The sequence below is a fragment of the Hipposideros armiger genome, unplaced genomic scaffold (assembly GCF_001890085.2).
Source record: "Hipposideros armiger isolate ML-2016 unplaced genomic scaffold, ASM189008v1 scaffold_1306, whole genome shotgun sequence".
Taxonomy (NCBI): domain Eukaryota; kingdom Metazoa; phylum Chordata; class Mammalia; order Chiroptera; family Hipposideridae; genus Hipposideros; species Hipposideros armiger.
The window spans coordinates 306,500-327,384 of NW_017732656.1; the positions used below are offsets into that span (position 1 = coordinate 306,500).

Consider the following 20,885-nt stretch of genomic DNA (forward strand, 5'->3'; position numbering starts at 1 on the left):
CATATAGTAGTTGTCCTTTAGTGTCTGCTTTCTTTCACTTAGCATAATGTTTTCTAGGCTCATCCATGTTGTAATAGCATGAACAAGTACTTTACTCCTTTTTATCACCACCATTCTGGGCCCTGTAACTGGAGAGACATTTTTCTTTGTCCTGTGTGTTGTAAAGTGAAGCAAAGCCAAAATCATCACACTGAGCAGGACCTGGGGCACCGACTGACCCCCAATGATCCAGGGCTGTCCGATATGGGAGCCAGGCACAGGTCACACGGCTACTGAATGCTTAACCTATGGCCCGTCCAAATTGAGATGTTCTCTAAGTGGAAAGCACATACTGGATTTTAAGGACTTAGTGTGATAAAAAGAATATAAACTATTTCGTTGATAATTTTTTATATTGATTACATGTCAAGGTAATACTTTAGGTTTATAAAGTATATTATTAAAATTAATTCACCTGTTTCTGCATTTTTAATATGGCTACTAGAAAATTTAAAATTAGATATGTAGCTTTCATTACATTTTTATTTTATGTTATATAGATTAGATACTATAATTATATACATTTCTTTATTACCTTTCAGCACTGATCTAGAGCTTTCCTAGAAATGATCCCCAAATTATCCTTTCCTTTTTTTCTCCTAATTAAAAATTTTTTTTATAAAAGCGGTAGATGTACATGGTAAATATCCTCACGTGGTACAAAGGTATATTCAGCGAAAAGCCTTTCCTTTCACCCTTGCCCTTCTGTTCCATGCAAAAATGTTCAACACTGGGGCCGGCTGAGTGGCTCAGTTGGTTAAGAGCTCGCTCAAGAGTTTGAGCTCTGAGCAACTGTGGTTCGAGTCGCGGCCTGAGCTGAGCAGCCGCTGAGCTGCCAACAGGTGGCGGGATGGCTCAGCTAAAAAAAACAAAAAAAATGTTCAACACGTGCACATGCATTTATAGAAATAATCACAAAAGTATGTATGCTATATAGTACCTTGACTTTTTTAATGTCCCAAGTCTGAATATTGACTTCTGAATAGGCAATAAATTCACTGTATTCAAAGGATACATACATATAGTAGAAAATCTCCCCCCATCCCCATCCCTCGCCACACATTCTCTTCCCCAGAAGCAATTAATGTTTCAGTTTCTTGCATCCTTCTAGAGATAGTTTATCATATATAAGCAAATGTATTTATATTTTTTCTTTTTTATTCTCCACATAGTTTATGCAGATGGTAGCATACTAGAAACATTGTCCTGTACCTCCATTTGATGCTGAAAAGTAGGCCTTGGAGGCATTTATACCTCAGAACATACACATGTGCTTTCCTCTTCTTGATGTCTATACACTGTTCCACAGATTAGCAGGCATTTAAACCGTTACCTCTCCCACCCCGACTCCCGACCATGATGCAGTAAATATGATGCCTCATCGGTCTTCATGCAAATGAGTGAGTGTGCTTTGCTGTCAATACATTCCTGGAGGTTCCCCTTTAATTTTTCCCATGGCTGCCATGGCCGAGGTCAGTGGTGAAATCAATTTCTGGCACACGCCTCTCCGTGCTTGGCAGAAAACCCACGCCCCGAGGCAGGACCCAGCTCCTTGTGCCAAAGCATGAATGTGGCTGAGTTCGGGAGTCTGCAGGACTTATCTTCCAGGGTCTGAATTAATGGAGTGTGTTTCCTTCTCTCAATGTCCAGGTGGAGTCCTTTGTGGGGCTGATGCAGGCAGGACGGCTGACACCCCAGGATCAACTCAAGGTACCGCCAACTTCAGGAGATGACCTTGGAGCTGCCAGATAACTGCTGTCTCCCATCACAGAACCTCTGCAGCTTCATTTGCTGCAAGACAGGCCAGAGAATCCCAGACACAGTGTCTCCTTTTAGAACAAACAGCCTCTGCTTAGCTTCCCATGATAATGATCATTATATTGCAATAGCCACCACTTATTAAGCAATGGTGGTGGTGTGCCAGGTACTGTGGCAAGCTCTTGATGTACCTTATTTCCTTTTATCATCTTAAAAACCCAGCAAGGCAGTTACAGTCATCACCTCCATTTAACAGGGATGCAACTGAATCCTGGAGAGGCAACTTGAAAGCCACACAGCTCATAGACAGCAGAGCCTGAATTCAGGTCTGTCTGATTCCCAAGTCCAGGCTCCTAATCCCTGCCCTGCACAGCTTCCCACCAATTATCCTGCTCTCAGCAACCAGAAAGAGGCCTTTTCTTTTTATTTTCTTTATTATAATAGTAATTGCCGAAAAAATGGAAAACTAGGGGGGGAAAGTGGGAGAGAGCTCTGATCTAACATTATTGGCTTATTCCCTTTTGGACTGTGGTATTTCTAGATAACTCTCATCATATATAAAAATGTAGATTTCTGCTGCATCAGCCAGGGTCCCAGGACGGAACAGATGGAGCTCTCAAAAGCTGGGGGTGTGGGGGTCAATGAAGGGGCGGTTAGCCGCGGTGTGGCAGCATCAGGGGCTTGACATGGAACAGGGAAACCCAGGGACTAGCACCTGCCTGGAGCCGTGTCCTCCCTGGTCTCTCTTCTCTTGCCCTGTGACATCTCAGACCCCATGAGAAGCCAGCAGGTAGGGAGGCCAGCTGACGCTGGGGAGTCTGGAGGGGCAAATACAACACATCTTTTTTATAGAAAATATTATGGTACATTTCCCTCTGTTATTATATAGACGTCACATGCATTTTCCATTACAAACGTGATATGTCTTATCTCGTTGAGTGGAAGATCAAGGACTTTGAAAATGAAAACCGTTTTTTTTCTCTTCCCTTCTACCCTAATTCCTTCATATTCAGGGAGGTTGGGAGCTATTGGAAGATCAAGCTTGACTGGGGATAGACTCTAGGTTGTCGTTGGCCTCAGTTTGTCATCAGCATAGAGTGAGTGGCATGGGATGGTACTAAGCCAGGGACAATGGTCCCACTGGGTCCAAATTCTGCTCACTCACTGTGTGACCATCACCAACTTAAATACCCTCTCTGTGCCTCAGTTTCTTCCTCTTTAAATGAAGATAATAATATACCCCTCTCATTAGGATTTATGTTGAAGGTTAAATGAATCATGTGAAGTGCTTTAGCATAGAGCCTCCATGCTCAGTAATGATAATTATCATTATTAGTAGTATAATGGTGATGATAACATCATCTGTTGTGATAGTCCATAAGGATTTGGGGAAAGAGTGACTAAGGTTCCAAATGTTCCAAAACCCACAGTGTTGCAAATCCAGAGAGACCCATGGTCTCTCCAGTACTAGGTCCTTACGGGACATCGTGATAGCATATTTGACACTACAACTGTCATGGAACATTGGGGTTCTTATAGGTCTACCCAGGAAGGACTGGTGCTCTCTGGAGCTGGTGCCAAGGCTCTATGCCATGCCTCTGCCAGGATAGTCTGATGGCAGAGGGCTCGACCAGGTCAGGCAGGCTCCAGAGGGCCCCACCCTCAGCCTCCCAGAGACTTGGGGGCAGGGAGGCCTCCGCCGACCCAGGGTGAGTCCCATGGCCTTCCATGGGCTATCTCATCCATTGTGTCTGCAGGGACGGAGTCCGCAGGGGCTGGGCACTCAGATCTTCCCGGCCTCATCTGGTTTCAGGGTTTCCAGCTGCTAAAGGCTGCCCACTCTGCCCTGGAGGAAGAATACCTGAAGGCCTGCAGGGAGCAACACCTGGCTCAGCAGCTCGCCGGCTCCAAGGGGACACCTGGGAAATTTGATCCTGGCAGGTATCTGCTTGGGAGGGCGGCCTGGGAGGACAGATGGGGCAGGCCTGGTTCCCTCAGTCACCTTCATCCTCACAATTTCCACACGAAGGGAACAGGGAGAAGTCGTCCTAGTCTAATTAGGCACATATCCAAATGGGGGAATGTTGAAGGCTGAGATTGGTGACCTTCTGGACTCACTGCGATGAGAAGTAACTTTAGAGATAAGAGCTCAAACCTCTCATTGGAGAATGGGGAAACTGAGGCCAGATGGGGAAGGGATTTACTCAAGGTCCCACGGCCTTTTGGTGGCAGAGGGGGACTCGGGCTGAGGCCTCCTGATTCCCAGTGGAGTCCGTTTTCATCTTGTTTATTTTGAGTTCTCCACATAATCCAAAGGATGGCATTAAGTAGACCCACCCTGGGCGCTCTCCGGGGCCTCTACTCTGAAGCCCAGCCTCCCAGACCTGCATGATATGGCTGCCACCCCCGGCTCCCAGTGCTGATATTTTCCCATTCCAGGGAGCTGGAGGCAGAGATATTCCAGCTGGGAATTCGCCTGGAAGAGCTGAAGGACCACATGGACCAGAGCCAGCAGGAACCTCAGCGAGCCGGGGCAGACTCGCCTCTGGACAGCTGCTCGGCCACCCCCTCCCCCCGCCAGCCAGCATGTCCGCCTTCTCCCTCAGACCAGGCGCCCCCGCCTGCCATCCAGACCCTCTGCCCTGAGGTACTTCTCTGCTCAATCACGTGGGCCTGTTCCTTCCTTCATTTCTTCATTAATTGGTTTCTCCACTACATATTTACGAAGTGTGTACCATATACCAGGAATCAGGACACGTGGTGGGAATCCAGTGGGAAACAAACAAATAGGAGGCTTCTACCCTCACGGAGTTCTCTGTCTAGTTGAACTAATTACGTAGTTATTATCATTTTGATCAATGCTCTGAAGGAGAATTACGGGGTTCTGTGAGAGTAGGTAACAGGCTAACAATAATTGACCTTGGCAGGAAGGGTGGGGGTTAGAGAAACTTTCCCTGAGGAAGTAATGTTTAAATGACACCTGAGGGTGAGTAGGAATTACCAGGCGCAGAAGAGGGAAATCCACCTTGCAGGAAAAACAGCCGGTGGAAAGGGCTAGAGTATAGAAAGTGAGAGGCCAGTTATCTGAGCCATGTGCCTGGAGAGGCAGGCAGGGGCCCCATGAAGTAGGGGCTGGTGGGTAACATCAAGCATTTGGTCTTAACCTGCTAGGTTTTTCAACAGGACAGGGTATAAGAGGGTTTTCAGGTAGGCCAGTCAGAGATGGGAAGGTGGCAGGGCAGATGGAGAGATGGACATGGACTGGAGAGAGGTTTGGAAGGCACATTTGGCTGGATTTGGAATGTTAGTGAGCGGGGCGGGAGCCAAGGACGACCTCCAGGCTTCTAGCTTTTGGTACTGGATGGATCTGGGGACTGTTCACCAAGACCGGAGACAAGGGCTGTTCATGGAATGAGCTTTGTAGATTTTCTCCAGTCCACATCACGGCCCATAAGAGGCCATCATGATGTGTTTTGCAGTGGAGCAAATTGGGTGACCGAGGAGGAGCCCCTGTGCCTTGTTGCCTGTGTCCCTTGCCACCTGGGCCACGAAGACTTGTCTGTTGGGGATTGGAGCGGGAGAAAGGCCTGCATGTCAGGTGGGGCGGGGGCTGGTGGAGAGCATCAGTGCCAGCGATTTAGAGGAAACTCCCTCACATTGTGCTCTGCGCCCCCCAGAGGGTAGGAAAACCCTACCAGGTGCTGACCGGTGAAAACCTCAGTGCATCATCTTGAGGGGAACCCTTGCTCCCACATTGAAGGTGTTTTGGGGGGCTGGGTGTCCATACTGGAATCGAGGGGGTCAGGAGAGGTGCTGCTGGGTTCAAATCTCTGCTCTGCCCCTCACTCCTGTGTGACTTCAGGCAAATCATTTGTGACTCAGTTACGTATCTGTAAAAATGGGCCCTAATAACCGTAGGTCCTGGTGGGATTGTTGTGAAATGAGGTGTGTACAGTGCCTGTAGGTACTCCATCATAGCAGACAGTATTGAAGACCACGTGATTCAGTTCCTGTATTCTGCACGCACATAAAAGGGTGATGGAGCTGGTCAGCCTAACCTATTTTCCTCCTCTTTGGCACGCAGCATGAGGCTGACGTGAGGGAGGAGCTTAGAAAGTGATGTTTACATATCTGCTGAATCCCCTCTTCCTTTCTGGCCCCCAGCCCGATGCCCCCAGCATTGGCCCCTGCCCACCGCACCTGGACGTGGAGGGGAGCGCTGCTGGCAGTGAGTCAGGGGACGGGCCACTGGGCCTCCCGACCCCACTCAGGCACAAGGAGCTGCAGGTGGGGCAAGACTTCCACAGGCTCCTGGACCGGTGAGTGCCCGCTAGCGGGGAGCCAGGGTGTCTGGCCCCAGTGGGCAAAGTCACACCCCACTATGTGTCCTTCTGCAGGTACCTCAGTGTGAAGTCCCTCCCAGAAGCCATGAGGGCAGAGGAGGAGGAGGAGCAGGAAGGAGAGCAGGGCCCAACCATGGAAGTGGACGGGCTGGCTCCAGCTCCAGGGAAAGCAGAGACCACCAGGCACCCCTCAAGGCAGCTTCCGGCACAGGCTGAGAGAAGTCACGGGGACCCCCTTGAGTACGTCCCTGAGCCTCCCCCACTTGTCCCACACCAACTCTGACACTACAAGGGTGGTAATTGTCTTAGTGAGCTAGACAGCTCTTCGCAGTTTAGAAGTGGCTTTCCTGGCCTGTAGCTCAGCATCTCTTCAGAAGGTGGAACGTGTGCCATGAATTGCACTTGAGATGACTTTGGGCTGTGTGCAGTGTGATTTTCAGGAGGATAGAAGCAGTATTAAATAACATTATTCTCCTTGTCAGTCTCGGGCCTTCTAAATACATCAAGGAGAGTCTCACTTAATACTGTTACATCTTCAGTGCCTTTCTTGGTTTGCCTTTAGAGAGAGAGAGAGAGAGACAGAGACAGAGAGAGAGAAAGGGATGGAGGGACGGAGGGAGAGCAGGTCTCAGGCCCGTAGCCTTTAGCAGGCGACAGGATCTATCTAGAATATGAAGATACTGTTTTTGTGTTTCTTATATTTGCTTTCAAAGTTAGTTTCCATCGGTAACACCAAATACTGGTCTTCTGTTTATAATAGTGACATAAAGTCTTTTTGAGTAGATTGAAATTTATGGAAATGGCTGAAATAGGAAAGATGGTATGCAAATTTCTGAAGCCTGGGAAATGATGCTTTCTTTAAATGATGCTTTCTTTAGTTCATTTGTTTCCATGCTATTTTTACTGTGGTGTATTGGGTGAGTTTTGTTGGCATCACATTTTATAGTTGAGAAAAGTGGGGTTCAGAGAGAGGAAGTGCCTTGCCCAAGGTCCCAAAGCAGGACCAGGGTGGACGCCCTGGGGTGCCTGACTCTGAGCTTGTGCCCTGGACGGCTGGGCTCCCAGGAAAGGGCTGCCCGGCTCATGCCAGGGCTTGACGTGCCTCTCCTTCCCTGCCAGCGAGACTGTGGAGCCGATGGTGTCCATGAAACCAGCAGGCTTCCGTGCATCCATGGCCAGGGATGGGCACCTGCTGGGCCTGGGCAAGGCTAAGGTAGCTCCTCCGAGCCCTGGCAGGCCTCCCCATTCCCGGGGTACCAAGTCCACAGCATCCCACCAGAGCAGTCTGACCAGCCTGGAGGGAAGCGGCATGTCTGAGCGCCTCCCACAGAAGTCTCTGCACCAAGCTGGTGGTCCCCACGTGGAGGTAAGTGTCCACAGGGGCATGGGCTCAGAACCTCGGGGCGCTTCCTGCCTCTGAGCCTTTGCTCATGCCATTCCTTCTCGGATTGCCTGTTCCCATCGCTGCCAGTCACAACCCTGCCAACACACGGGGTTTATGCCTGGTGCCACCTCTGTGCCACAGCTTCCCCTGCTCCCACACTTCTCCCAGCAGCTGTTCCTCCTCTGAGAGCTTGTAGCCCATGGCCTTTTTCTGAGCCTGTTTAGCACCGCTGGGGCTAGTTCTTGACTCCATGCCCTGTTTGGGCCATTAGAGCAGCGATTTTTAAACTGTTACAGGGATCACAGATCACTATGGAAATATAACTTACGCTATGGAACCTCCCATAAAATAATATATATATGCATGTGTACACACACGCACACACACACACGCACACACCCCTGTAGTCCTCATGAGCTTGTAGTAAGGAATCTGCACTAGACCATGAGCTCATTGAGGGCAGGCACCCGTGTCGCTCGGTTTGGATTCTTTGTGCTTTGTCTGAGACCCGGTGTGCAGGAAGTGTGCACGTTCGATGGGTTTTATTTTCCCAATTCACTGGGCAGTTCTACAGTCACATAGGACCATGGTGGCCCGGGCTCAGGCCAGAGACATGTGGAGATGAGCAGTCCCTCCCCACAGTTGGGGCCGCTTTCTCCTCCTCTTCCTGTTCCTCAGCTCAGGAAATCTGCAGCCTCCTCCAGACCCTGGCTTCCACTCTTCAGGGAAGGGGACCTGCTCAGGGTCCTCGCAGGGTGTGGCGTGCCTGTTCCTGTCCTGATGCTCTGCTGGGTCCTGAGGGCCTGAGGACCCTCACACCCGGGCCTGGCTGTGAGGAGCTGGGCCAGCCTCCAAGTCCAGCCTGAGAGGCTCTGGAATGTGAAGCCCAGGCCAGGACGCTGGAAGGTCTTCCCAGTCTGCCTCAGACACATTCCTCAGACTTAAAGGGACATTGCCTCTTACAGGAGCCCTGGATGACATCCCCCGAGACAGACAGTGGCTTTGTGGGCTCAGAAACCAGCAGAGTGTCGCCCCTCACCCAGACCCCAGAGCACCGGCTCTCCCACATCAGGTATCCTGGGGACCCCACGCCATTGTCCCATCAGTGTCACAGACCTGGGATAGCCTGGGAAGTGAAGTGCCTGTGAGCCCAGAACAGTAGCGGATGGTCTGGGCATCCTCAGAGCCCTCATTCACCCCGCCAACGATGGTTCCTTGCCCCCATCTTATTGATAAAGGGGAACGTGGCTCAGAGAGGAAAGTGACTTGCCCAGCATCACTCAGCCAATTAGCGACAGACTGGGAAATAAGTATTAGTTGAGCAAATATACAAGTGAATGGTGAATGAATGAAAAACCGGGAGAGTGGCATGAGGTGAGCAGAAGATGAGGACAAAAGGCAGTCAGGGTGGCTACCTGGGGAAGAGGCAGCTGGAAAGGAAAGAGGGTGGAGGGGACTCAGGTGAAGTATGGAGTGTTGGAGCCACCATGAAGAGTGATGGCCTCTAAAGCCAGGTGAAGGCCTCTTGGGAGGCCCATGTGGCAACCCAGGGCTGCCTGAGGAGAAATGATTAGAAATTCTGTTTCTCTGTATATTTTCTAACCATGAAATTGAGCTTTATAATTTTGCATACATGGTGGGCAGGTGTACGTCTCTGCAGTTTATAAAGAAATACATGTGTGATAGGGATGTAACTTCAGAAATATTGTCCCGTCCAGGGTGCAGAGTCCCAAAGTCAGGAACTCATTGGTCTAGGATGTGGAGGGGCTTGGAGGCCGTGGCCTCTATGTGACCTCAGCGTATCTCTCCCTCTGTGGTCCCCCAGCACCCCAGGGATATTAGCCCAGCCCTTCACTGACTCCGTGCCCCGAGATGCAGCCTCCTACCCCCAGACCAGAGGTCCTCCGGTCCCCAGAAGAGCCTCTGAGCCCAGCATACCCAGGAGCCGAGCCCAGAGGCACCCCTCCAGCCGAGACAGTCCTCACCGACAGAGGGCGCCCAACTTCCGTCCGGAGTGGGCGCTGACAGCTGAGATGGGTGAGTGGATGCACCTGGGTTGGCCAGACCGGGAGGTGGCCAGATTGCCTGGATTAAAAAATCAAGCGAGGGGACGGCCGGTTGGCTCAGGTTGTTAGAGTGCAGGCTCATAACATCAAGGTTGCTGGTTCGATTCCCATATGGACCACTGAGGTGTACCCTCACAACTAGATTGAAACAGCTACTTGACTTGGAGCTGATGGGTCCTGGAAAAACACACTGTTCCCCAATAAAATAAAATAAAATAAAATAAATCAAACCAACAAATAACTTGTATTACCCTTTAGGATACAAAATATCACACAGGTTTGCTGTAGGCAAATTTGAAATTACAGATTGGGTGGAGAAATGGAAACAAAAGAAAAAAATACTGAAAACTGTCACTGCTGACATTTTGGTGTAGAACCTGTGAGCTGCTCTCTCTGCCAATGTGTGTGTGTGTGTGTGTGTGTGTTTATTTACATAAACAGTAATACCTTGGTTTGCAAGCATAATTCGTTCCAGAAACAAACTACTTGTATTGCAAGACACCGCTTGTTTAACATGTTAAAGTGTATTAGAAAAGTTTGCTCGTCTTGCGGAACACTCGCAAAACGCGTTACTTGCAATCCAAGGTTTTACTGTACTTAAAACAGAAATAGGATCATGTTATACATGAATGTTTGATGACCTCCTTTTTTTCACTAAACATTGTATCATGAACACTTTCCATGTCTATAAAATCTACCTGTAATTTAGTTTTTTACATTTAAAAAAAATGCATGTGAGCTTTTTATGGAAAGAAAACACACAGGAAAGAACAGAAACTGATGAATTTTCACAAAGAGAACACAGACAAAGAAACTCAACGTGATCAGAACCCCAGAACCCCCTCAAGCCCTTCCAGTCGCTTCTCCCCCTCCCCCAGGTAACCACTGCTCTGACTTCTAACACCTCAGGTTCGCTTTTTAAGGTTCATCATTTTTGAAAAGTTTTAGTTAAACTTTAATTAAACGTTTTATTAGTAATGGATTCACATGCAGATGTAAGAAATAATACACTGAGATCTCATGTGCCTGTCCTTCACCCAGTTTCCCCCAATGATAACGTCTTAGGAAATTACAGTGCAGGGTCATAACCAGATATTGACATGGATTCAGACAGGAGTCAGAGCCTTCCATCACAGGACCCCTCACGTTGCCCCTTTATACTCACACTCGCTGTCCTCCCACCCCCTCTCCCGTCTTAGCTCCTGGCAACCACTAATTTATTCTCCGTTTCTGTAATTTCATCATTTCAAGAATGTTATATAAATGGAATCATACAATATACAACCTTTGGGGATTGGCCTTTTCACTCAGCATAATTCTCTGGAGATTCATCTAGATCAGCGGTTCTCAACCTGTGGGTTGCGACCCCTTTGGGGGTCGAACAACCCTTTTACAAGGGTCGCCGGGTACTCGTATGTGGGCATATCTGCATGTGGGCCTGGAGACGGATAGAGGAGTGGTGTCTTGGTTCCTAAGACCATAGAAAATATGTATTTTCCGATGGTCTTAGGCGACCCCTCGGAAAGGTTGAGAACCACTGATCTAGATTGTTTCCTGTATCTGTGCTTTGTTCGTTTACATACTGCTGAGTAGGATTCCAAGAGCTCATTGTTTTCAATGCACAGGTCATATTAGTGGTTTTTAACCTCTGGTAGCCCATCCCTTTGGGAGGCTAAAGTTATGAACTCTCTCTCCCAAAACATGCACTCAGACAAAGGTGTGACTATAATTTCAGAGAGAGGTGCCGGCTCTGAAGCCAGTTCCAGAACATGGTGAGATGGATGATAGAACCTGAGGGGCCCACGTGAGGAGCAATAAGCTCTTTGCAAGGTCCTGGAGACTTGGATCTGATGCCAAAGTAGTGGACTGTGGGGGGCATTCTAATTAGCAGTAGCTCAACAGGCCTAGGCTAGCACCTCAAACTTCCAGCAAAAACTATACCTTCTGGTTTGGAGATTAGTGGGTCATTAACCTCATCAGGAACTTAATATGTGACCTCAGCTGGGCACTGTCTCTTCACACCCCATCCTTCCGACCCATACAAGTTTACACTTTGATGGTCTCCGCATAAACTCACTTTGGTCTCTTTCTGCCTTCCTAGCTGTTCCTGACTTGGAATTGGAGAGACGACAGCGGACTTCTGAACAGCTTCCTCCCAGCACAAGAGTCAGCCCACCCCCGACCCCAGGCCTTGCAGCTGCTGCTCTACCCCACAGACCGACAGGGACCACCGCCACCCTCCTCACCAGGACAGGGCGAGAGTAAGTCAGATGCTTGGGCACTGCAGAGTGAAGGTCATCATCGAGACAGGAGAATGATGCCCGAGGGAGACAGGGGCTTTCTCAGCACTCACGTATATCCAGTGATGGCTGCGCTGGGGCCAGGCAGACCCAGGTATCCTGCCTGCCAGCTCAGGGCTGTTTCTGTGGGACCTCATTGATCTAGATTTTGAGGACATGTCTCCAGCCAGTGGGAAATGACCTAGAAGTTCACCTTTCTGGTGCTGAAACCTCTCTCCCTGCCCCCAACATTTCCAAGACAGGTCTGTACTTCCAAGGGATATGTTTTCTACAGTTTATGCATTCATTGTATGAACTCAGAGGAGTGTTTTTAATTCTCTTCTTTTTAATCCAAGCACAATTTTTCTACTAAGAAAGTTGCTCTTTCCTTGGTTGAACAGAAATAGGAAAACAGGTTGCTCAGCCCTCTTACCTCTCCTCTGAGTTGCTTTTGACCAACAATCAATCACACGCCTTTGTCGGATTGGAGTGTCTGTCCCAGAATCCCAGAATGCACTGGGGGAGACTGCTGTGCAGTAACCAATCCGAAGCCTCCACAGACTGTGTGTCATGGGGCCTATGGGTAAAGTCAGGTCCAGCTGCTGGCGTTTGGCTTCCAGGTCTGAGTTTAATAAGTGTACTCCTGCAGTCTCCCTGACATCGGCGTAGTAATTAGAGGCTTAATTGCCTAGAATATGCCAGGCCCAGGAATACAGTAGTGGATAAGACACAGTCGTTGGCCTCATAAGGCTTACCATCTTGTAAGGTGGACAAAGAAACAGGCAGTCACACCCCAAGTGTGATAAGTACAGTGAAGGCAGAGGCCCGAAGAATTGCTAACACAGAGAAGTGGCACCTATCCCAGTCAGAGGCTTCAGGGAAGGTTCCCTGGAGGAAGTGATATCTCAGCTGAGACCAGAGGAAGAGGCATGGAAAAGTATCCCCAGCCGAGGGAACAGCATGTGCAAAAGACTCAAGGTGAGAGGGTGCCATCACCTTTGAGGAATCAAATGTTTGTTCTAGCTGGATCCTCGAGTGTGAGGTGCTGGGCGTTGAGCCATACAGGCAGAGAGATCAGTGAGGAGACCTGGCGGAGGTCTTGTGGGGGGGCCTCCCATGCCATGCTTAGGGGTTTGGGCTGTGGCTCGGCCCAGAGGTGTTCACTGAATATCCGTGAGTGTGGACTCACCTGAGCACAGTGAGGGGGATTTTATGCAGGGGAGTGGTGTGATCAGGTTTACATTTTAGCAAGAGTTCTCTGGCCACTACGAAGGTGATAATGGTGGTGGGGAGCCTGCTGAAAAGGCTGCTTCACCCAGGAGAGAGATGATGGGACCAGTGGGGAAGGAAGGGGGAACGCATTTAAGAAGAGAGATTTAGGCATTGGGCCCACAGGGTTTGATAGTTGGTTACGTTTAGGGGGTGCTCAGGGACGGGAACGGGCCTAGAATGACTCAGATTTTTGGCTGCCCATGTAGTTGGGTGTTGGTATAGAGATGAGGAACCTAAGAGGGGAGTGAGTTTGCAGGGAAAGATAGATTTGAAATGTCAGGTTGCACTTAGTCACTAAAGAATTAAGTCAGGAAGCCTGAGATCCTGACAGAAACAGAGAGAGGACAGTTGACACCCAAGTGGGTGTTCCAAGTTCCAGGACCTCATTCACCAACCTTTGGCCTGGGGCAGGAAGTCAGAGCTGCCCAAGGTCCTCACCAGCAGCTCGGAGCCTCTGCCCTGCCTTGCAGGGGTGACGGAGCTCTCGCTTTCCTTCAGCCCCCACTCTCACAGTTTGCCTTGGAAACCCCAACAAGCGTCTCCCTGGGGATTGCCAGGGGAACCAACTGCCCTTGGGCACACACTGTGCTGGGGCATAACCAGAGAGGCTCTAGTTATAACTTGCTCCTTCTAGCACACTCACCTGAGAGCTGATGTTTGCAGGAAGTGTCGCCGGGAGACACTCACCCACGAGTCCCAGGGCCACCAGGCAAGAGCTAACCCTGAGGGGAGCCCCCACCCCAGAAGCTGGCCCCACGCAGTAGATGTGGAACCCACATCAGCCTGGAGGACAGCCACGCCAAGCCAGACTCTGACACTCCGTTGGGATTGGAGTGGGAGGGTTTGTGAGTAGGAGTGTCTGGGTAGGACTGTCTGCCACAATGCCAGTGATACCCTCAGGACGAGACTAGAGATTCGGGGATTGGTTAGAGAGAAATGCAATCAGTATTTTCCCCTTAGATGCTAGCAGCTCGTTGAGATACCTTCTGATAAGAGGTTGGGCTGTGGCTGGGGTTTCACAGGGATTCCCAGCAGCCCCTTGCAGATAGCACCCTACAGCTTCCAGCCTGCTCACATTCAGTTGGTGACGGGAAGCACCATGTTGTCTCCTTGTCTTCTCTCCATGCACAGCCCTTTAGTCTGCTCCCTCTTGGAGCCTGGAGTCCCGGTCAGTAACATTCCCTGAGCGTCCATGAGTTTTAAGGGTCTCAGGGTTTGTGAGATGAGGAGGCCTGCTCCTTGCCTGCTGTTGGCTATCTGGTTAGAGAGGCAGATAGATAAGCATCTTCTTCCAGGATCGAAGAGATGGGCTTGAACAACGTAGGAAGTGTTTGGGGGAACCCAGGAGGGAAGGGCTGAGTCAGGGCAGAAGTCGTCAGGATGTCTACAGACAGAGGTAGAGGAAGGGAGGGCAGGGGCCGAGGTAGGTCAGAATTCAAATTTTAAAGGGGGAACTTTATCCAATTGATTCTGCACCCTCATCTCTATCTTGAGAATTGGTTCCTGGTGGTTCAGAACAGCCACTCAGAGGCCTTGCATGTTAGGACGGATGAATCTCAAAGAAAGTTCTGGTTTGTTCACCTAAGGTGCAGGGATGTGAACTCAGAGAGGTTCAAGATGCACAGCAAGAAAAGTGAACACACAGGGAAGTTCTAGAGTCAAGAGCAGACTTGGACGCTATGCTGGCTAGAAAGGGACAAAGGCTGCTACACTGGGCAGCACTCTGGGGGCGTGGGGGCGGGAGCAGCGGACTGTAGCTCCATTCTTTGTTTTTGTCTCCACCCCACCCCAGCCAGGCCATCCGGGAGCTGCAAGAGGAGGTGTCCCGGCTCCGCCTACGGCTGGAGGACAGCCTGCACCAGTCACACCAGGGCAGCCTGACACCTCCAGCGTCTACCTTCACCCGCCCTGCTCGGGCCCGGGACCGGCCAGCAGACTCCCCAGCCTGGTACTCTCACTATGGCAGGTGGGTGACCCCAAATCTTCCACCCTGTGCCCTGGTGGCAGCCGCAGGAGGTGGATACGGCCGGCCTCTGGCTCTCCATGTGGACATAGGCACAGCCACATCCTTCTGTCACTCATTCACTCAGTCATCCATTCGCTCTCATATTTTTTTTTTGCTGTGTAATATTTGATGCATAGAAAAGATGATAAACATATGTGTTAATAATGAAGCATGATACAGCGAACATCCCTGAACTCACCACCTAACTAAACAACTAGAATATTTTCAGGACTCTCACCCTCTTATCCACCCACTCAGCAGACATTCACTCATGGCGATAGCTTATAAAATCAGATAACTTTGACTGGTTCTCTGGGAGGGCACTAGGGTAAGGGTTTTATGGACATTTTCTCATTAATCCTTCCAACAACCCTCTGAGGTAATTGCTCTTATTATCCCCATTTGACAGATGAGGAAACTGAGGGTTAGAGAAGCTCAGAGCCATTTTCTGTGATTATGACTCCGGGCTCTCTGGTTTGGACTTCCGTGCCCTCCTGCCCCCACTCTGTTATAAACATTTCTCCGGGTCGGCCTTCTCACTGATCACATTTAGAGGCTGCATGAAACCTTATTCAGTGATGTCAGCTTTCACTTTCTCTCTCTCTCTCTCTCTTGCTAGTAAATCCACAGAGAGGTTGTCCTGTGAGCCTGGAGGTGCAGAGCAAGCTGTTCCCCTAGGGAGGCGGCGAGCCAGATCCTCCTCGGTGCCTCGGGAGGTGCCCCGACTGTCCTTGAGTAAGTGACCACCTGCTAGGACTGATTTCCTGAGGCCACAGTCTGGGCGTGTTGGCTCAGTGGTCAGGGACCACAGCAACAGCCTTAGCGGGAACTTGGGGAAGGTTTTTGTGTGTCTGTTTTAGGCAGTTGTGGTGCTCTGTAGCACACTGTATGTCCAGTAATAGCTACTGCATCTGTAAGGCCTTGTATATAGATCACCTCCCTTAATGTTTTCTGCATGATAGATCATAGTATCCACTGCCTGCAGATAGGGACACCCAAGCCCGAAAGCGCAGGGCACTTGCCTAATGGAACACGGCTCTGGAATCAGTGGCCGGGTTCATCCCCAGCTCACTCCTTCCTGGCTGTGTAAACTTGGCTGGGTTGTTTACCTGTCCTGTGCAGTAAAGGGACAGCTCACAGTGCAGAAATAATAGCACCTGCCTTCTGGGATTGCTGTGGAGGAGCAGGACAGAGTGCATGCAAAGTGTCGAGACCAGTGCTGAGCACAAGGGCAGGGGGCCGGATGTGTCCAATGTTATTACTAAGGAGTGGATCTGGGGTTAGAATCGCCCACTCCCCGAGCTGCATTACCTGTGCAGTAAAGGGACAGCTCACAGTGCAGGAATACTAGCACCTGCTTCCTGGGATTGCTGTGGTGGTGCTGTGACCCCCCTGCTTGCCACCTCTGATGCCCCTCTCTTTCCACCCCAGGTTCTGATTCTGAGCCAGCGTTCCCCGAGCTCTTCTCAGAGAAGCGCAGGACTACCAAGGACAGCCCACAGGCAGCTCAGGACAGAACGAGAGGAATGGGCAGAGCCGGACGGCCAGACAAGGTCACCTTCCGGGGCCAATACACAGGTGGGCCGAAAGGAAGGGCTGGGGTGGGCACAGTCCCCAGGGTGGTCTCCTCTGTCATGAGAAGCCTTTTCCAGTTAGTCATTCAAACATTGTCATTTTCAATGAGTTCTGTGATATAGCAAACATCAGGGAGCATTGCCTCTGTGAATCTCAGTGCGTTTGTTCATTCATTCATTCATTCATTCATTCATTCATTCATTCAGTAAACAATTTCTGATGCCTTTCTCGCCTTCTCCAGGGCCCATGCTTGGTTCTGGGGAAGCCCATTCAGCTAGTCAGCCATAAAGAAGTTTATGAAGTGCCTGCTGTTTGCAGGACCTGTACAGCCCCTCAAAGCACAGGGAGAAAATGCCACTGACCCGATGCACAAGCCATTCCTGTCCCAAGCAGCAAGTCAAGTCTGGGTGTGGCAGTGCTCTTTGTCATTGCTCATCATGTCTTCCTGGCCCGCTTTCAAATCCTAAGTGAGCTTGGGTTTGTTGATTGCTTCTGTGTGTTGAGAACTAGGCAGCTGGTACCTAAATAGGATCTGAGATGAAACAGGAGTCTGAGAGAGCTTATAATAAACAGACAGATCAATGTGTCTTTATGTACAAGTGTACATCTACATACACACTAATAGATACGTATTTATGCACATATGCCACGTGTGTGTGCGCACGTGCATGCACAAATTAAATAAAAGAGACTGCTGAAACCATTTGGAGGAATAGGAGAGGGGTCATTATGCTAAACCCTCCTCAACCCTGCAGCCATGCAGAGAGCTGACACTGACTGCTCTGTGTTCGTCCCTAGGCCAGGAGTACCATGTTCTGACCCCCAAGTTTGTCCCAAAAGGCAGTAGCACAGTTTCCTGTTCCCACTGCCAGCCTGTCAGGACCCAGGACGCAGGTAAGAGATGGAAACGGCCAGGGCCGCGAGGCTGCAGCTTCTCTCTGGGGCGGGTCCAGCCAGGCCAGGCATGGGCCTGCCCCGAGCTCAGGGGTGGGTCAAAAGGATGGACTAGGGATGGGATGTTCCCGGGCTTCTCAGGCCTCCCAGGGTGTCCTGCCCTTACCCCTTTGCTCCAGGTGCTGCTGCCTAAAGCCGCCTTCTTGACCTTGACATGGAGAAACCATGGACATGATTTAAGAAGTTCCTGAAAGGTCCTGATAAGAGGGTGCTGGGCAGCAGAGGGGCTAGAGGCAGTGATTATATCTTATCTCCACTCCACCCTCCCTCTACTCCGTATCCTCTCCCTCAAACCCAACAGGGAAGAGTAGTGGGGAGAGCAGTGACCTGAGACTGTGGACACCGCGTTCCAGTCTCAGTTCTACCATTGACTTGCTGTGTGACCTTAGGCAAGTTCCTTCACTTCTCTGAGCTTCAGGTTCCACAACCATAATGAAAGGGTTGGAGATGGTCTCTGATACCCTTTCAAGCGATGATGATGATAATGATAGAGCTGTCATTTATTAAGCCCCTACTGTATACAGGGCATCATGCTAAGGGTTTTACAAACATTAATCTTTACAACTCTATAAAGTAGGTTTTGCTCTTATTATTATGTCCATTCTATAAGTGAGGAAACTGAGGCTCAGAGGTGTTAAGCCACTTGCTCAAGGGCATATATTAATAGCTTATAAGTAGTAGAGCTGGGATTTGAACCCAGGTCTTTGCAACTCCAGGCACTTCACTATGTCCCTCTGCTTTTGCTAGAGTTCCAATAGTCCTCCCCATTCATTCATTCATTCATTCACCACCTTTCCATACTGGGCCCTGGAGACTTGTCCCCAAGGAACTCTCAGCTAAGTAGACAATGACAAAGTGGAGTGGTCAAAGCTGGGATGGGGGAGCATAAGGCGGGTTAGGGGGCCTGTAACTCAGCCTGGTGAGTGGGAGGGTTTCCTAGCGGGAGTGATGGCTGAGCTGAGGCCTGAAGGAGAAGTAAACCTGATCTTGGAAGTGACCCAGAGGTGGCATGGAGCATTTGCATGGGAAGAGAACAAGGGTGCCCACTCTCCTGCTAGCTGAGCAAGTTCAGGCCTCCACTGACCCCTCTGGTGCCTGGGGCCATTGTGGGGCCCTCCCACATGGAGAACGGGCCTGTCTCTCTGTGCAGGAAGGACCATAGGCATAGGGCTGCAGTCAGAAGAGCTGGGCTTGGGGTCAGGTACAGGACGGCCGCTTCCCAGCTCTGAGACCTTGGTAAAAAGCCTCAACCTCTTGGGGCCTCAGTTTTCCCATCTGTAAAATGGGGGAGAGAGGGCGGTCGTTAGCCCAGTGGGTTGTTGGATTTGACAAAATAATGCATGAAGGCCCTGAGCAGAGGGCCTGGCTCATTAAATGTGGACTCCCTGTCATGGTTGTCATCGATATTGTTGTCACCCAGCTTGTCTCCTCTGCATGTTTCCTGAGGGACGCTCAGTGCTGTAAGAGCCCTGCCTGGGAGGCTCCAGGCCTGATGATTCAGACATAACCCTCTCCTGATGTCTCCTTCTCCTTTTCCAGGTGGTGCTGTCATCAGGGACCCACTGGGACCGTCTCCCACTGATGCCCTGCGATGTCCCCTGTGTGGTCAAGTTGGGTCCCCCTCAGAGGGGGACGGCCCAGACACAACCACCTCTGGTAGGAACAGATGCTCGGCCTCTTCCCTTAGCTCTTCTTGCTGGGGGTTGGGGGCCCGGACAGGGTTAGAAGGGTGGCTGTTCTCCCGAGTCTGGGATGGAGCACACTGGAGAGGGTTTGCTTCCCAAATCCAGGCACTCCTAGCATGGCTAGCCCAGTGTCCAGCTATAATATAGCAGGGTCTGGGCCCACCCTCTGTTCTCTGCTAGATCTTTCCAAGTGGTCACACTGTGTCCCTCTGGTGTCCTTTTTCCTGGCAGGGGCAGAAAAGGCCACCACGAGGAGAAATGCACCTTCAACTTCCAGCCCCAAGCAGAGGAGCAAGCGGGTGGGGTCGCCACCCCGGCCGCCCCCTGGACTGTGGTATCTGGCTGCTGTGCCTTCGGTACCAGCCCCTCCTGCTTTTGGCTACGTGTCCTCGGTTCCTGTCATGCCTTACCCGTCAGCCACTGTGTAAGAACCTTCCATTCCAACCCTCCTAGCCTCTCTGTCTGAACTGCTTACTAATTAGCGTTCGTACCTGTGTCAGGCATCTGAGAACCTGGGTGCTGTGCACGCCTTTATTTTCCCCCTCATGTACAATGTGCAGAACAAGTTTGACACTCGTGGAGTCACTCAACAAACCCTGCATGTTCCCTGTGTACCAGGGAGAGTGCTCAGCCCTGGGGACCCAGCAGTGAAGGAGACTGGCAGAGGGCTCTGCCTCTGGGAGCTTATACCCTCGTGGGCCTCTAGAACCCTAACCATCTCCCATTGCTTTGTGGGTCAAGTAATGAACATTCACTTTTGAAAAAAATACTCTCTTTTCCAAACAGTTTTAGATTTATAGAAAAATTGAGCAGCTAGTACAGAGAGTTCCCATGTAACCCCCTCCCCCAACACTCATACACACAGTTGCCCCATTCAATTAACATCTTACATGTGTATAATACATCTGCACAGTTAGTGAACCAATGTTAATACATTATTATTAACTAAGGTCCGTAGTTTATTCAGGCTTCTGTAGCTTTGAGCTAAAGTCCTTTTTCTGTTTCAGGACACCACATACATTTAGCGGTCATGTCCCCTTAGGCTCTCCTTGGCTGTGACAGTTTCTCAGACTTTCCTTGTTTATGATGGCCTTGACAGTTTTGAGGAGGACTGGTCAGGCATATGGTAGGATGAGCACTTACTTTTACATGGATTTGGATGTATTGGGTTGTCGGAAAACTCATGACGCATTTTTGCAACGAAAAACATGGAAAAAAAGACATCATGACTTTTCCGACAACCCCAATAACATCCGTCCAGACAGAAAAGATATAGCAGTTGAGGCAGAAGTGGTTCCGGTTTTAGAGTCAGAGCTGCCCTGGAACCCTGCCTGCCGCTGACTAGCTCTGTGGCCTTGGTAAAGCTACTGCCTCCTGGAGCCTTGATTTCCCCATCTGTTAAATGGGGTAATAGTCTCAGTCATGTACAGTGGCGTGAGGATTAAGTGAGGCATGTGGCACGAAGCACATGAGACGCTGGTGGCGTTGGCAGTGCAGTGCCGGAACGTGCTCGTTGCTGAACAAA

The 20,885-nt window shown here is 50.3% G+C and overlaps 1 protein-coding gene across 1 annotated transcript in view; it reads left to right on the forward strand.

Moving 5' to 3' along the window:
• The window catches only part of AKNA (AT-hook transcription factor), a 52,669-nt gene that overhangs the window by 25,810 nt on the left and 5,974 nt on the right, over positions 1 to 20,885 (forward strand). The window contains 15 exon segments of the mRNA XM_019633425.1: positions 1,690 to 1,749; positions 3,611 to 3,738; positions 4,237 to 4,444; positions 5,962 to 6,116; positions 6,195 to 6,380; positions 7,260 to 7,506; positions 8,490 to 8,596; positions 9,350 to 9,561; positions 11,692 to 11,851; positions 14,934 to 15,107; positions 15,766 to 15,881; positions 16,578 to 16,724; positions 17,520 to 17,615; positions 19,215 to 19,331; positions 19,592 to 19,784. Coding sequence (XP_019488970.1) covers positions 1,690 to 1,749; positions 3,611 to 3,738; positions 4,237 to 4,444; positions 5,962 to 6,116; positions 6,195 to 6,380; positions 7,260 to 7,506; positions 8,490 to 8,596; positions 9,350 to 9,561; positions 11,692 to 11,851; positions 14,934 to 15,107; positions 15,766 to 15,881; positions 16,578 to 16,724; positions 17,520 to 17,615; positions 19,215 to 19,331; positions 19,592 to 19,784 — 2,306 coding nt within the window.